The sequence below is a fragment of the Lupinus angustifolius genome, unplaced genomic scaffold (assembly GCF_001865875.1).
Source record: "Lupinus angustifolius cultivar Tanjil unplaced genomic scaffold, LupAngTanjil_v1.0 Scaffold_26_8, whole genome shotgun sequence".
In the NCBI taxonomy this organism is placed as follows: domain Eukaryota; kingdom Viridiplantae; phylum Streptophyta; class Magnoliopsida; order Fabales; family Fabaceae; genus Lupinus; species Lupinus angustifolius.
In genome coordinates this window covers 21,365-36,766 of record NW_017720377.1, presented here as the reverse complement: position 1 = coordinate 36,766, position 15,402 = coordinate 21,365, and the positions used below count along the sequence as shown (strand labels likewise).

At 34.3% G+C, this 15,402-nt stretch overlaps 1 protein-coding gene across 1 annotated transcript in view; it reads left to right on the top strand.

Moving 5' to 3' along the window:
• The window catches only part of LOC109338456 (condensin complex subunit 1-like), a 31,905-nt gene that overhangs the window by 8,379 nt on the left and 8,124 nt on the right, over positions 1–15,402 (top strand). Inside the window, exons 2-13 of the mRNA XM_019575702.1 lie at positions 7,228–7,436; positions 7,712–8,025; positions 8,963–9,126; positions 9,205–10,390; positions 10,539–10,730; positions 11,383–12,042; positions 12,174–12,350; positions 13,669–13,736; positions 13,831–14,053; positions 14,130–14,229; positions 14,334–14,449; positions 14,529–14,586. Of these exons, the coding sequence (XP_019431247.1) occupies positions 7,228–7,436; positions 7,712–8,025; positions 8,963–9,126; positions 9,205–10,390; positions 10,539–10,730; positions 11,383–12,042; positions 12,174–12,350; positions 13,669–13,736; positions 13,831–14,053; positions 14,130–14,229; positions 14,334–14,449; positions 14,529–14,586 (3,467 nt within the window). The remainder of the gene's footprint in view (positions 1–7,227; positions 7,437–7,711; positions 8,026–8,962; positions 9,127–9,204; positions 10,391–10,538; positions 10,731–11,382; positions 12,043–12,173; positions 12,351–13,668; positions 13,737–13,830; positions 14,054–14,129; positions 14,230–14,333; positions 14,450–14,528; positions 14,587–15,402) is intronic.

The window sequence follows — 15,402 nt, the reverse complement described above, 5'->3', positions numbered from 1 at the left end:
TTAGGATTAGGATTAGGATTAGGGTTAGATTAGGATTAGGATTAGGATGAGAATGAGGATGAGGATGAGGATGAGGATGAGGATGAGGATGAGGATGAGGATGAGGATGAGGATGAGAATTAGGATTAGGATTAGGGTTAGGATTAGGATTCAGATTCAAATTAGGATTAGGGTTAGAACTAGGATTGGGATTAGGCTGAGGATGAGGATGAGGATTAGGATTTCGATTGGGATTATGATTAGGATTAGGATTAGGATTAGAATTATGTTAGGATTAGGCTTAGGATTAGGATTAGGATTACGATTAGTATTAGGGTTTGGATTAGGATTAGGATTCGTATTAGCATGAGGATGAGGATGAGGGTGAGGATCAGGATGAGGATGAGGATGAGGATGAGTATTGGCATTAGGATTAGGATTAGGATCAAGATCAGGATTAGGATTAGGATTAGGATTAGGATGAGGATTCAGATAAGGATTAGGATTAGGATTAGGATTAGGATTATTGTTAGGGATAAGGATAGGATTAGGATAAGGATTAGAATTAGGATTAGGATGAGGACGAGGATGGGGATGAGGATTAGGATTAGGATTAGGATTAGGATTAGGATTAGGGTTAGGATTAGGATTCGGAATAGGATTAGGATTAGGATTCGGATTAAGATTAGGATTTGGATGGGGATGAGGACGGGGATGATGATTAGGATTAGGATTAGGATTAGGGTTCGGATTAAGATTAGGATTTGGATGGGGATGATGTTGGGGATCAGGATGATGATTAAGATTAGGATTAGGATTAGGATTAGGATTAGGATTATGATAGTGATTAGGATTAGGATTCGGATTTGGGTTAGGATTAGGATCAGGATCAGGATTAGGATTAGGATTAGGATGGGGATAAGGTTGGGGAGGAGGATGAGGATGAGGATGAGGATGAGGGTGAGGATGAGGATGAGGATGAGGATGAGGATGAGGATGAGGATGAGGATGAGGATGAGGATGAGGATTAGGACTAGAAGTAGGGTTAGGATTAGGATTTGGATTAGGATTAGAATGAGTATGAGTATGAGGATGAGGATAAGGAGGATGATTAATAGGATTAGGATTAGGATTAGGATTAAGATTAGGTTTAGGATTAGGATTCAGATTAGGATCAGGATTCAGATTAGGATTAGGATTAGGATGAGGATGAGGAGGAGGATGAGGATGAGGATGAGGATGAGGATGAGGATGAGGATGAGGACGAGGCATTGTTTTTAGTGACAAACACCTCAGAATGAGATGAAGTACCATGTGCCTTCCTTATCATCTCCTCATTAAGAATACTTCCATTTATACTCTCCAAAGAGACAATACCGTCAAGGGCTAAATTTGTAATTGAAACAAGAAATGTTTCCCAAGAATCTGGTAGAGTATTTAGTAGCCATAGTCTCAATACTTCATCATCAAACTTGATACCCATTCCTGATAATTGATGTAGGAGCCCTTGAAAATCATTTAAGTAATCTGAAATAGAAGCTCTCTCAATGTACCTCAAATTCATCAAGGAATTCAACAAGTATAATTTATTATTCTCTTATTTATAAGCATACAAGGGTTCAATTTCCTTCCATTAATATTTTGCATTTTCCTCATTAGCAATGTGATTTTAGACATTGTCTTCTACATATTGCTGAATGAAACCACAAACTTGTTGATGTTGAAAACTCCAATCCTCATTAGACTTCAACTACGGGGTTTCAGTAGCAAACACATGAATATGCAAATTCTTCACAAATAATAAATCTTTCATTTTTCCTTTCCACAAGTGATAGTTAGTATCATTCAAACATATCATTCTATGTGTATTTGCCTCCATCATTCAAGCAAATCAAATAACCTCAAACCAAATAGCCCTGATACCAATTTGATGAGAAATTCAAGACAATAACAACGAAAACTCTAACAGTTATATGCAGTGAATAATAATTTCCTCAACTTGCTAGAATCTATATGGAGCAATAACAAATAATGGCAGTAAGTAAGAACACACAAGAGACTTTTAACGTGGAAAACCACGGGCACAAGCTAGTCAATTAAGCTCCATTATGATCAAAATAGGAATACAAGAGTGTCTCAACAATACGACATACAACAGAGAAACAAACTTGAAAATGAGAACACAAAGTTCAGAAGAAAAAAAAGAAATCCATTGTTATGGCTCGTTTTCTACCACCTCGGATAACGTCTCACCGATCCAACTATTCAGAATGATGTACCATAAGCTGTGAACTTGTTGTCCAAATTTCAGTCCGATCAAGAAATGAACAAAGACACAGTCACAAATTTCCCACAACTGCTATGAGTTCCTATGAGTTGAGTTCTTTCAACATCTCTCTCACTTTTCTAATGCCTCTTTTTGCCTAAACTGATTGCACACAGTATCATATCTGACCTCTATCCATTAGATTAAGTGGGACAAGTGGGTTTTGCTCAATTGAGTCTTTCTCCACATAGGAAGGGAGCTCAAACCCAACAAATTTATTTCTCCTCATTTCTCTCTCTTCATTTTAGTTATATGCAAATGAGATTTTTTTTTGTTTCCCACAAGTATCCTCGCACTGGAGGCAATCCTGTCCGAGCCGAGAACATCCACAGGTAAGTGGGGCTAACTCTCCCAACGGACATTTTTTCCATCCACAAGACTCGAACCCGGGTTCTTGCTTAAGGGGAATCAAGCATGTACCACTTGAACCAACGCCCGTTGGTATATGCAAATGAGATTGAAGATAAACAATTATTTATTATTAAAATTTAAAGTTGTTTATTACTAAAATACACTACCTCTTTGGTATAACTTAATTACAATGTTCCTATTTCAATATCATTTATTACTAAAATTTCGTTCCTATATATTAAAATATTATTTTTGAAGTTATCATATTAAATGATTAGACAATGTATTTATTTTGAAAAAAATCTAAGTAATTAATTACAATGTCCTCTTTCATATACTTTAAAAAATAGGAAATAATAAACCAATTATATTAACAACTAATAAGAAATAATATCTTATGAAAATAAATTAAAAAAATTACATTAAGAAATAATTAGAAACAATATTACAAAATTTAACATCGTAATTAATTAGCATTTTGTGATGAAATAATTTTCACATCTTAATTAATTATTTTTATCTCCAAAACCTTTTACTTTACCAATGTTCTATTTCTCAAAGGGGAGAAATTAAAAAATTTATTGTTTTAATTACAATTTTCAAATTAAAAAGGATTGAAATATAATTTATAAAAAGTTCTTATGATAAAGGTTACCGCCTTTACACTCACAAATCATTGTTTTGCTCATTTTCATGAACTTTAAGTTATGAGGGTGAATTGCTCTTTGATATATGTCATCATCTTTTGGGCTTCGACACATGTACTCAATTGAAGTCACAACTACTCTCGTGGTACGATTATCAATCGAATCATTTACTTGGATCTTTCTATCCAATCGCTTTGTAGCAACCCAAGGTGAATTCCAGAAACTCCCGAAAATCCTAAGACTACTCTCGTGAATTAGGATTCTAGTTTGAATAACTGAATGGTCGGATAGTTGAGTTCACCTCTAGGTCTTTCCCCAATATATCTAAGAGGTGTAATTTGTTGGCCAGACAAATCACACGAATAAAACTCAGTTTAATGATTCAAATCACACCACTCAATGAAATAGAAGTAAGAACAAGTGTTTATTGAAAATAAAAGGGCATAGCCCCCAATCATAGAAATAATGAGAATTACTCACTCATGATGAAGAAGAGAATACCAAATTCTAAATTAGAGAATTGTAATCTAAAGTGTAAAGTGTTTTATCATTGAGGGAGAACCTTTATTTATCATAGTTACAAAATATTGGGCTAAACCCAACAAAACAAATCTAAAAAAATATGAATAAAATATAACATTCACGACTTCTTTTGGCCCTTCAATTGGTATTCGCATAGCCTCAACACTGAATTTCATCTTCTTGCACCCAATATCTACTCTTTTTGGCTTCATTCCATCCAAACTGCACAACATAGCCAAAAACACCCGCTCAACCCGAACAAAGAGAAATAAAAGCTAAAAACAATCATAAAGTCTTAATTATGTCCTAAAGTGCAAGTTAAATGTAATACAAATGTAAATAATTTCACACTCATCAAACCCCCTCAAGCTTATATCTTGCTTGTCCTCAAGCAAGTATTATGTCTAACTTTTACAGTCATGTATGGATGACAATATAGAAACTATGACCCAAAATAACAAGCAATCTCATGATAGTTTTGAAATAATCCAGACATTAAGACAAGGCAATCAGAAACAAATTTAATTCAAGCTATGTCTTTAACTCATAACAACTGCATGAATCGGGGTTACTCTTCTCCCATCACTCTCATGTGTTTAAAGGTCATTGTGTTTTGCTCAAAATTTTCATGAAAGTAAACTACCATAGGCTTGATTATAGACCAAATTGCCACTGGCTGTATTTGGATGTATGCAAAAATCAAGAGGTCTTTAAGTGGTTGTAATGGGGCCAAGGTGAATGATTTAAGGTGAGATAAACAAAGAAAGGATAATTCAAAAGGCTTACGATTGTTTCCCAAAATACTTAAACTTTTTAGACATCTGATTGAAGTATTTAAATTATCTTAATAGGCCTTACTCTGTCATATGAACATTTTTTGATGAACACTTCTCTTTACTACATACTAAAAGAGAAATGATGAATTTTTTCCTTTTCACATTTTTTTGGTTTCTTTCACTACACATGACATTTTTTACCTTTCTCATTGCTTCAACTAAACATCACAAATTACCCAAAACCCTCATTTGAGTAGCTATGAGAAATAATTAAAGTTCCGGCTAAGAAATGGGCAACTAATGAGTTTTCAATGTTATAACAAGCCGTTGAAGGTCAAAAGAAAAAGTCATTATTGCCTCTATTATTTTAATGCATACAAACAGACTTCAATCTTGAAACGGTCACAAATCAAGTTCTAGAATATAGTACAAGCATAGAAATTTATGCACTCATGAAAGAAAAAGGGTTTTTATGCAATTGTCAATTTAAATCGAACCTTGATTGTGTTTGGTCCAAATTTCTCACATTTGGTTCATTCAGCAAATGTTATTAAACAAAGACTTTTACTTAACCAAATTTAATTCATGATTGTCAAATCTAATGTCTTTTAAGTTATTATTTTATCAAAAGTTGTTTTCTTTAATGGCGTCACATATCAACAATCATCATTCATGCATACTTTTTTATTTAAAGCAGACAAACAATACATGGAACAAAGCAGAAGATAGATGATATATGAGACATTTGCCAATGCATGATAATATGAATATTCAACCTAAAAAAATGAAATAAAATTAAAACTATATGGGATGCATGATATGAATGAACTATCTAAATGCAAAAAAAAAAATCATTAAGCTTAGAAACTTACATTGTCCCTAATGCAAAAATGTAAACAAGAAGAGAAATGAAAAGAAAACTTATGGGGTTGGTGGAAAGTGTCCTTAACTTATGTGTCAATTATAAGTGGTCAACTTTATTGTGTATAGTGAAAGTACCTGAAAAAATAGAAAAATGTCAGTCTAACACAGTTTTAGTGGAAGTGAGTTATTCATTAGACACTCTTGTGTCATGTGTATTATAAGATTTTCATAAGCTGAGCAACAACAAAAATGCAAGAATTAGAAATGTGAAGCATGAAAGTTGTGTGTCAAATTAATCAAGTTTTAGGATATGTGTGGATGCAAGGCCGAAAAGTTGTGACTTATGCTTCACGTCAGTTTAGACCTCACAAGGACGACTACCCTACACATGATCTTGAGCAACATGGAGTAGTGTTTTCTTTGAAGATTTTGAGACATTACTTATATGGATCGAAAATTGAAGTGTTAAACAATCAAAATAGTTTAAAGTATTTGTTTGACTATAAAGAGCTAAACATGACACAATCTTAGTAGGTTGAATTCATTAAGAATTATGACTTTGGGCTACAATATTATCTAGGAAAGACAAATGTTGTGGCAGATTCTTTGAATAGAAATTATATAGACATGACAACTTTTATGATACAAGAATTGGAATTGCTAGAAATTCTGATGTCAAGAAGAATAATATGATATTTGGGATGTTGAATATCACCAATGATTTGTTAGACCAAGTGAAAGAGTAACAAGAGCTAACAAGGAATATGGAACAAGAAGTTGCTCGATCAGAAAGGAAAAATATCAAAGATACAAGAAGAACCAGATGAACTAATCATGTTTCAAAATTCTAATTTACATTCCTCAAGACGCATAATTGATAAGTTTGATTCTTGAAGAATTTCACAAGAGTAAGCTAAGCCTTCGCCCAAGCAACACTAGAATGTGTCAAGACCTGAAGAAAGTATTCTAGGGGCCACAATTAATGAAAGATGTGGCAAGCTATGTATTAACTGGCAAACAGACATAGCTAGCTAAATGAGAAATAGACTAAAATTGCACCCCTTATCAATAAAAATGTAAGTTATGCTGGCAAAACCATATATAATGACCATTTTGCCATCATTATAACCAATTCTTATGTTAAGAATATCGTCTTCTTTTAAAATTTAGATTTCCATAACATTTATGATGGCAATTCCAAAAAACAAATTCACACACCAAAAATCTGGTTGTCATAGTGAAAAATTATTTTAATATTTTTTTTAGATGATGAAGCTAAAGGAAGAAAACCTATAATTGACTATTTATTAGCATAGACACTCCATGTTACACAACAATTTTAAAGACATGCAATATTATTTTAAGACATTTTTTAAGGAAAAAAAGATGAAACATTGTATCCAAAAATGATGTTTCTAGTTTTCACAAGTGTTAAATTTAATAGTGTAATATTTATGTACTGATAATAAAAAATTATATATTATTTGTGTATTATTTATTCTTCATTTAAATTTAAGAGTATAATATTATTTTTTTAAAGAGTAATAATGATTAAAAATAAATAATAAATGATGTAATAAAAATATTCGTAAATTTTCTAATTTCACTTTTCTTTTAGCTTGTTTTTTCAGTTGATATTCTAAGGAACAAGATCTTGTGACCAAATTGCTCCGCTTCTAACCCAAGTCAAGACTAAGAAAGGGATGACAGAAAGATATTCCCGCTTTTATAACGCCAACAATCACATTTGAAAATTTGTAAGTTCACAAACACAACAACAACAACTCACACTAGAGAAAACCTCACTCTCTCTCTCTCTCTCTCTCTCTCTCTCTCTCTCTCTCTTCATCTTCCCTCGTCATCTTCAAGACCTCGAACAAGATCACGAAGAAGAACATAACCGTCTCTACATCCACAACCCTCTCGATCTCTCTTCCCTTCGCCCCTCCCAAATCGAAGAACTCGTCAAAGGTTACCTTCCCCTCTCTATTCCCACTCCCCGAGGGTGTGTTCGCGAGTTGATTTTTAAATAGACGACTTAAAATACATTTCTCATAGATCTGTTTACGAGTCAGATTTTGGAGACTAAGGAAGAGAAACCTAAGACTTCAGACTCTGAAAGAAAGTGTCATGACTCTGAAGCTTTCTTTTTCCTCGGCTAACCAACTCGTAAACAAACCCTCGAATTCCATTTCACGAAAAAAAACAAACAAAAAATAATTTACAGTTTTTTATTTTGCAAATAGGTGTGTCGTTTGATCTTTCTGATAAGGAACTATTCTGCGTTGAGGAGCAAGACGTGTTTGAACGCGTGTACTCATTGATTAAGGGTTACACCATTCTCTCTCGAACTTGTAAACTGAACCTCGTCGAAAGTCTTCGATCAAATCTCGCTGTGCTTCTTCCCAATGTTGATTCGCTCTCAAGAGTTTCCAATGATGAAATTCCTGTGTTGGATCGCGTCGCTTCGCATCGTAATGCTTTCAAAATATACACATTCTTCCTCATTCACATTGTTCTGGCTGAAGAATCCAACACTAGTTCTAACAATGGTTCAAAGGTACTAAGGAGAATTTACACCGAATTTTATTAAGACTTAGCTTAATTATATGTAGGACCTTTTTGTTTTACAACTTTTGTTGTCATTACACTTACCACTTTAAGTTTATGTGATGTTATCATTACAATTACACTTCTTACAAAGTTAACTTCAATGGAAATCAGTATAATTTTTTTTGAAATACGAGTTGTGTCGTGTGATCAAGCTTCATTTTAGGAGGTATTAGTGTAGTAGTGTAATTTTCATTTAGATTGATGATGCTTTTTGTGTATGTATGTAGTGCTTTTTCCTAGTTTAGTTGTTATGTTACAAAGGTTTTAAATCTGGGTTTGCGACTGCTATAGATAGACATGTCATGGTTTTGGGAGTCAGCAAAACCGTATGGTGACCTCAATTGTGTCCCCATCTAGGTTTTTGAAGTTTTCGAAGCTGCTTCTGAAACTGTTGTTTAAAACCTTAAACTACTTACAATAGACTTTGGATTTGTGGTAAGCCATATACATGGCAACATATACCTGCTTAAAAGGTAAGAGGAAGTATTAGCCATCCTAAGGAAAAGTTTGCTCCTTAGTTCAGTCCCTGAAAGATTTAAAATATCTACCATGTTCTTAAGAATCTTAAATGCTAATCAAAATAATTATTTTCAGGATTAATTTTAGAGTCGCATTAGTCCCTATGTGGGGTTATTTTGACTGGCATTTGATATCCATAGGGCTCAAATTATGATTTTTATTTATTTTTTTATATGGAACAAACATGGATATTTACTCAACAGGTGCTATAAAATTATAGATATCTAATATTATAAAATTCAATGGTGGATATGTTACTACACTTGAGTGTAAGAATCCATATTACCAATCCCTTCAGTCAGAGGCATTTTGTGCTGCAATGTCCAAAATCTAGTTTACTTAATCATTATTAGCATCTGTTTCAGGTGGTGGCAGCAAGTACAAGGAAGAAACAACCTGTTAATTCATGGAACTGGGAGCCACAAAGAGCTCGGATACTAAATCTTATTGCAAACTCTTTGGAGATCAACCTCGAATTGCTTTTTGGTTCATCAGACCCTGATGAAAGTTATTTATCTTTCATTACAAAGTGAGTGATTTGTCTTTTTCTGGTTTGTATACTACTTGTCAATTTGAGTCTTTCTGATTGACATTTAATTTTTTGTAGAAATGCATTCTCTATGTTTGAGAATGCAACACTCTTAAAAGATGCAGATGCCAAAGATGCTTTATGTCGTATAATTGGAGCCTGCTCTACGAAGTACCATTACATGGCACAATCGTGTGCGTCCATTATGCACCTAATTCACAAATACGATTTTGTTGTCACCCACATTGCTGATGCAGTTGTTGGTGCTCAGAAGAAATATGCAGATGCAAGCCTGGCTACATCCCTCATTAGGGAGATTGGAAGGGCTAATCCCAAAGATTATGTGAAGGATACTGTTGGAGCTGACAATGTTGGACGTTTTCTTGTAGAGCTTGCTGACCGGCTTCCAAAATTGGTTTCCACCAACATTGGCATTCTAGTTCCTCACTTTGGCGGAGAATCGTACAAGATTAGAAATGCTCTTGTTGGAGTGCTGGGAAAGCTAATAGCGAAGGCATTTAAGGATGTTGATGGTGAAGTGAGTTCAAAATCCATCCGTCTGCGTACTAAGCAAGCCATGCTGGAAATTTTGCTTGAACGTTGTAGAGATGTTTCGGCTTATACAAGAAGTCGAGTTCTCCAGGTATGGGCTGAATTATGTGAACAACACTCTATTTCAATTGGTCTGTGGAATGAAGTTGCAGAGGTTGCTGCTGGAAGATTGGAGGACAAGAGTGCAATGGTCAGAAAATCTGCTTTAAATCTATTAATAATGATGCTGCAGCACAACCCATTTGGTCCTCAGCTTCGGATAGTTTCATTTGAAGCAACCTTAGATCAGTATAAAAAGAAGTTAAAAGAGCTTGATCCAGCTGTGCCTTCAGAAGGAGTATCAGATGATCTACCATCTGTTGATAATTTTAATGACGACGGCGAAGTGGACAATTTAAATTCTGAAACTGTTGCAAAGGAGCAGCCAGACAGTATAACTGATACTTGCATGTCCCAGACTGAAGATGCGATTCCTTTGCAGAATAATAATCTGCCAGATGTTGGGAACTTGGAGCAGACTAGGGCCTTGGTTGCATCGCTTGAGGCTGGATTGAGATTCTCTAAATGCATAGAGGCCACTATGCCAACTCTTGTCCAGTTGATGGCTTCGTCTTCTGCGACTGATGTTGAAAACACAATTCTCTTATTGATGAGGTGCAAACAGTTCCAAATTGATGGCTCAGAGGAATGTCTTAGAAAGATGTTGCCACTGGTAAGCCCATTCTCCTTTTATATCCAAAACATTTATATTTAAGAGTTATTTGATTATTTATTTCTTTTGCTTTGGGTAATCTACTCTTTGTATGTTATCCTTGTTTTGTCTAAAACTAATTCTTTCTTGCACCTATTCTCATTTGTAGGTATTTTCCCAAGATAAATCCATCTATGAAGCTGTGGAGAATGCTTTCCATACAATATACATCCGGAAAAACCCAGTTGAAACTGCTAAGAATCTCTTGAGTCTTGCCACTGATTCCAATATAGGAGATATAGCATCTCTTGAGTTTATAGTTAGTGCCCTAGTCTCTAAGGGTGATATATCTTCCAGCACAGTATGTTTTCATTTGCTGTCTTGAGTAGTATGTTGTGTAAATTATCTAAATGCCTCTAGATTTGATTTCAGGTTTATATATTATAACCTATAAAAATTAATTTGTTCTGTTTATAACAAGACCTAAGTTTGATAACTTTGAAGTTAGATATTATATTTTGGGATTTTGTAATGATATACAAAGTCTGTCTAGCTTTGTGCGAACATAACTTATTAGCAACACCACATCCTAGTTATGTGTGCAGCGTGGCAAATATCAATTGAGCCAGTAAAAGTTCAGTTCTTTTGTGAGTTCTAAGATATTTAACATTTTACAATCTTCAAATGTTTTATGTAAAGAAGGCTGTGTTTCATTCTCAGTTTATGTATTAGTGCTGACAAATTTAACTATGATTTGGGATGAGATTAGCCTATAATTTCCTGTTAGCATAATGCATATAATTTGATGATAAGCAATGCTATTAAATAAACATGTTTAACATTGGAAAGCAAGACTGCAAATGTTAATGCTGATACATGAGCTATGATCTCTTATTGGAATTTGTATGGAAGCTGCCTTTTATTTTTTTCATCAATTCAAATTCTTTCTGCACTAATACATATATTTTTTTCTCGTTATGTTTTGATTTCTCATCACCTCTTTGCTTTCGCAGATATCAGCATTGTGGGATTTCTTTTGCTTCAATGTTGGCGGAACTACTGCAGAACAGAGTCGTGGTGCTTTATCTGTCCTTTGCATGGTCGCAAAGACTTCAGCTGATGTTCTTGGTTCACATTTACAGGACATAATTGATATTGGGTTTGGTCGTTGGGCTAAAGTTGACTCCTTGCTAGCAAGGACAGCATGTCTTGCTATCCAGAGACTGTCTGAAGATGACAAGAAAAAGTTGTTGGCTAATAGTAGCATTCGAATATTTGGTATTCTACAAAGTTTAATCACAGGCTTTGGCCTTCCAGGGAATATTTGGTATGCTGCTACTGACAAAGCAATAGCTGCCATATATGCCATTCACCCTACCCCAGAAACCATAGCAGCTGATATGATTAAAAAATCTTTTAGTTCTGTCTTTAATGATGGCGGTGGTGATGTGCAGAGTGACAATGATACGAGTAGTGCCAGCATTCCTGCCACCGTTGAAGTAGCAAAACTTAGCAGATGCTTATTTGTCATCAGTCATATTGCCATGAATCAACTGGTATACATTGAATCCTGTGGCCGTAAAATTCAGAAGCAGAAACTTGCGAAAGAGAAAAAGGAGATTCAGAATCAGAGTATAGACAGTAATGACACAGCATCAATTGGTACCACAAAGGTATAATCACTGTTTATTTTTTTATTATTGCTGTCATTCATGATAGGGTCAACTATCGGTTGCCAGCTCCATATCATGTTTTTTTTGCAGTCAAGTATTTACCTAAAGTTTGTCTCATTAATATGTTGCAGGATAATGATATAAATGCAGAGTTAGGTTTTGCTGCCTCGGAGGATGCAGCACTTGATGCTTTGTTTGAAAAAGCAGAAAAGGAAATAGTTTCTGGTGGGTCAAATGATAAGAATTTGATTGGAATATGTGCAACATTTGTGTCAAAGCTTTGTAGAAATTTCAGGCTAATGCAAAAGGTGATTTTCTTGACATCCTTCACTAAATGTATGCTGTATTGCATTTTCTATTCATAATTTAGTAGCTTATTTGTATTTGTATTCTACTAAATTAATGGTTAGATTTGAATACTAGCAGTTAATAAGGAAACATTAAAAATAAAATACTTTCAAATAGTTATAGAATAATGTCTTGCATAAAACTAACTAAAAGGGTTGCAAACACCCTCCTTTTCTACCAACACCATCTTTTGGCTCACCATATCTGTCATTCTCTTTAGTTTATCTCAAGTCTACATGCGCCTATTTCATCTAGAGCTTGAGATAAGTCTCTAAGCTTAGACTTTTGTTTATTCCGTTTGTTAGAATCTAAACGTTCCTCAAACTCCATGATTTTAGATTTAAGGGTTAGGGAGCTTGATCTCTCATGGGTTTAATGGGCAAGGTAAAATTTGATTTTCACATAGTTTCATAGAAACCTAAACCTTATTTAGAGCTCAAACTAAACAAATTAGATAATGAGATAAAACACCAATACCTAAATAATCTGTTTAATCTATTCACTACTATGGAGAGTCAATTTAGGTCCTCCAAATCTTATTGACATTGGGAGAAGCGAGTGGCGTAGCAAGCAGTAAATCTGATCATAAACATATTTTTAAGCCTTATCATAAGCAAATCATCTGAAAACTCAACCTCAACTCAATCCCTTTAAATCCTGTCTAGAACTCCTTAAACTCTTTACCTGTAGTCATTTTCTTAAAATTTAGAGCTACCTCCCTGGTCACATGTCACATGACGTTCAAACACATTCTATGAATAAAAAAATAACAACACCTGTATTAGAATTTTCAGAGAATAAATGGATTTAGGAAAACTATTTAAAGAAAAGTTAAATAGGTAAAGGTATTAAATAATATCCTTAATTATACGGCTTAAGAATTTTAAGAAATCGTGAGAAACCAAAGTTTATCTTCTCCATTATAACCCATTAGATGTCTGGCTCAAAATCTATTTTTTTTACTCATCGACCACTTGAGGAAAATTCAGTTTAACACAAAAAAGAAAGAAAGTTTTAGATTAGAGAGTTAACTCAAGCTCTAGATGAAATATGGTGTTGGTAGAGAAGGAGTGATGTTTACAATCCCTTCTTTTGTTTCCTGTGTTCTCATTTTCCATTTATGCTGTTTATTTTGTTTTTATTTATTCCCTAAACTACTAATCTACACTTACTAAATGAAAGCTCCTCCCTGTATCGCATGTTCCTAGTGCTACTTTACTCCTGCAATTTATGCATTATTTGTTTGATAAAATGGCATAACTTCTTCCATCTATTCAGTATCCAGATTTACAGGCATCTGCAATGCTTGCTTTGTGTCGATTCATGATTATTGATGCGGATTTTTGGTAAGTTCTTTGTTAAATTTTTACCTCCTTCCTATTCCTGTTCATACCTATACCTCACAACAAAATGACAAGTATACTGAATGAACTGCTACAGTAATGCAAATCTTCAGCTCCTCTTCACTGTTGTGGATAGTGCACATTCAGAAATTGTTCGTTCTAATTGCACTATTACACTGGGAGATTTAGCAGTTCGGTTTCCCAATCTTTTAGAACCATGGACAGAAAACATGTATGCACGCTTAAAAGATCCTTGTGCATCAGTGAGGAAGGATGCTGTTCTGGTGCTTTCACATCTCATACTAAATGACATGATGAAGGTACAGGTCACTGAAGTTGTTCCTTCTTTTTCCAATTTTATTTGGTTTAGGCATTGATGTAATCATTTCTTAACAGGTGAAAGGTTACATTAATGAAATGGCTATGAGACTAGAAGATGAAGATGAGAGAATTTCAAATCTTGCTAAGCTATTTTTTCTTGAACTCTCCAAGAAAGGTTTTCTACTTTTGTTATATATAGAATATAGAAGTATCAATGCTATTACTGTCAATATTAAATTTTAAAGGCGGTTTAATACTGTTTTCTGATCATGACGACAGGAAACAATCCAGTATATAATTTGCTTCCAGATATACTTAGCAAATTATCCAAGCAGAACCTGAGCAAAGATTCCTTCTGCAACATCATGCAGTTTTTAATTGCTTCCATAAAAAAGGTAGTTCTTATCTCACAATGTTGAAATTGTTATACTGAATTATGATTGCCATACTCATTAGTTTCTTTAAGAACTGCAGGACAGACAGATGGAAGCTCTTGTGGAAAAGTTATGTAATAGGTTTAGTGGCGTTACAGGTATCTTCCCTTTTCCTTAGAAAATTTTAAAGTCATTAAACCAGAAGTTGCAGTCTAAACCTGTCCTTTGTGAGATGGTATCTTCGAGGGTATGTCTATTATAAATTTCTAATAAACAGAAATTAATTTCAGATGAAGAATCCCTGTCATCAGGTTTGCTTGAAATTCTAATCATCTTGGCATCTATTGAATATATTGAGGTTTTCAATATTTGCCACTTCTCTTTTCTGGGTTTTATCTTTTGTCGTGTAATAGACACAGACTGCTTTTGTCTTTTCAGAATGCCACCAGTATTTATAACATTGATTTCATGTGTTCCTTTTTCGTGTCTTTTTGCTGGTCAGTAGGCACTTTAACCTGGTTGATTCCATTTAAAGTTAGCTCAATAATAAGAATGAGTCTAAGCCTAGATGTTTTTATCTTCTTTCATAATTTTTATGTGCTTGTACACAATGATGCTTGTGCCCACATCTTGTAAAGGATAATGATACTCATTAGAGAGGGCAACTCAATGCATGAGGCTCTCATTTAGATGGGTCTAGGGTAGGTAGATATACGTAACCTTGTTCCCATAGGCGGAGAGATTGTTTCCATGTTTTGAACTCGTGACCTTTTTGTTACTAAATAATAACCTTACCATTACGCTGAGGCTGACCCTTTCATAATGATACTCATTATTCTAGTAAAATGCCTGTGTCCACATCTTGTTAAGGATAAGGATAGGATGCCCTAAACAGTTTCTAATTTGTGTTTGATTAGCTAATGAGCTAAATCATGAGGTTTGATAGAGCTTCTTGCCTTCCAGTCTTTTCTTTT